Source organism: Hirsutella rhossiliensis (genome assembly GCF_020360975.1).
Source record: "Hirsutella rhossiliensis strain HR02 chromosome Unknown scaffold00010, whole genome shotgun sequence".
NCBI classification, from domain to species: Eukaryota; Fungi; Ascomycota; class Sordariomycetes; order Hypocreales; family Ophiocordycipitaceae; genus Hirsutella; species Hirsutella rhossiliensis.
In genome coordinates this window covers 2,523,218-2,524,463 of record NW_025408676.1, presented here as the reverse complement: position 1 = coordinate 2,524,463, position 1,246 = coordinate 2,523,218, and the positions used below count along the sequence as shown (strand labels likewise).

The window sequence follows — 1,246 nt, the reverse complement described above, 5'->3', positions numbered from 1 at the left end:
TTACTGTACTCACAGAATTGTCGCTCAAGGTTGCAGCATCGCTGACCGGAGACCATCATCCTGGCGCGGGGCGCAGCAAACGGCGCCTATCAATTCTCCTTCCTCGATAGAACACCGGAGCTACGCTACTGTATCATGCCCAAATACGTCCTAGGTGTGCAGCCATATTATCCCTGCAGCATAATATCTTTCGGAACGAGGGCTAGGGGACGTAGAAGTGCATTTTGGCTGCAGTGTCGCGACTTGCAGAACGAGGACATCTAAGCTGCCTGGGTGTGGCAACCATCCCACGAGTGAGGTGAGATGCAGGAGCGTGTCACGCTGCAATACATACTAGGGGGGCCTCAAAGTCCGCCAATCCCCGTGACTGTGGATGGCCGACTTTGAGGCCCCCGTATTACAGTACTGTACTGCAGAGGAGCACTCATCTCGACAAAAGGTGGTACGAAGCTGAAGCATGCTGTGACTTGTAGAGCAATGGCAACCCTTGTAAGCAGCACGTCTCCCTGCAGTAGATAGAAGCGACTACTAACCTTAGTAAATGTACCATCCAGTTCAAAATGCGCTACGTCTCCTCACTCTCCTGGCAGAGACGCGTAAAATGACGATCATTTCTGTCGGCCTCGACAAAGGCACTTTCCGGCTCTATTTGCGTGCTTCTTGACGCAGGCATCGGCTCCGAACGCTGATGAACATTTCCATGCCGCAGACTGATTTCTCTCTTGTCAGCCTTGGCAAGGTCCTAGTTAGAAGCGGTTGTCGCGGAACGCCGGAACGCATCTCCTACACAGCGGAGGCCCGTAGCCTCCTCCCCGCAAATCACCTCGGGGAGAGAAAACGTGGGTCAGAGGAGCAAGCACCCATGCTCCTGCAGGAACAGACTTACATGGCATGGCGAACTGGCAAGGTGCTCAGTCTGACCAGCTTCGATATCAAAGGCGCGTACAACGGGGTCTGCAAAGAGCGAGTGCTGGAGAGGATGAAGCGAGGGGGATACCAGATAGACTGGTGGATTGGATGGATGCGTTCTGCTCCGGGACGGACGGCCTCAGTGGTAGTGAACGGGCACACGTCCGAGCAACGAGTCTTGCCCCAAGCAGGTCTGCCGCAAGGATCACCACTGTCGCCAATTGCGTTCCTGTTCTTCAACGCAGACTTGGTGCAGAGACGCATCAATGCCAAAGGCGGCGTGATCGCGTTGGTGGACGACTACTGTCAGAACCTTGATGAGGTTCTCGTCGGATAG

At 54.7% G+C, this 1,246-nt stretch overlaps 1 protein-coding gene across 1 annotated transcript; it reads left to right on the top strand.

Annotated features, from left to right (window-relative positions):
* Positions 1-862: 862 nt before the first annotated feature.
* On the top strand, positions 863-1,246 carry HRG_08665 (reverse transcriptase (RNA-dependent DNA polymerase) domain-containing protein; the record flags this gene model as incomplete). The annotated part of the gene is made up of 1 exon (XM_044867136.1): positions 863-1,246. The coding sequence occupies one exon, from the start codon at positions 863-865 to the stop codon at positions 1,244-1,246; it is 384 nt and encodes a 127-aa protein (XP_044718023.1).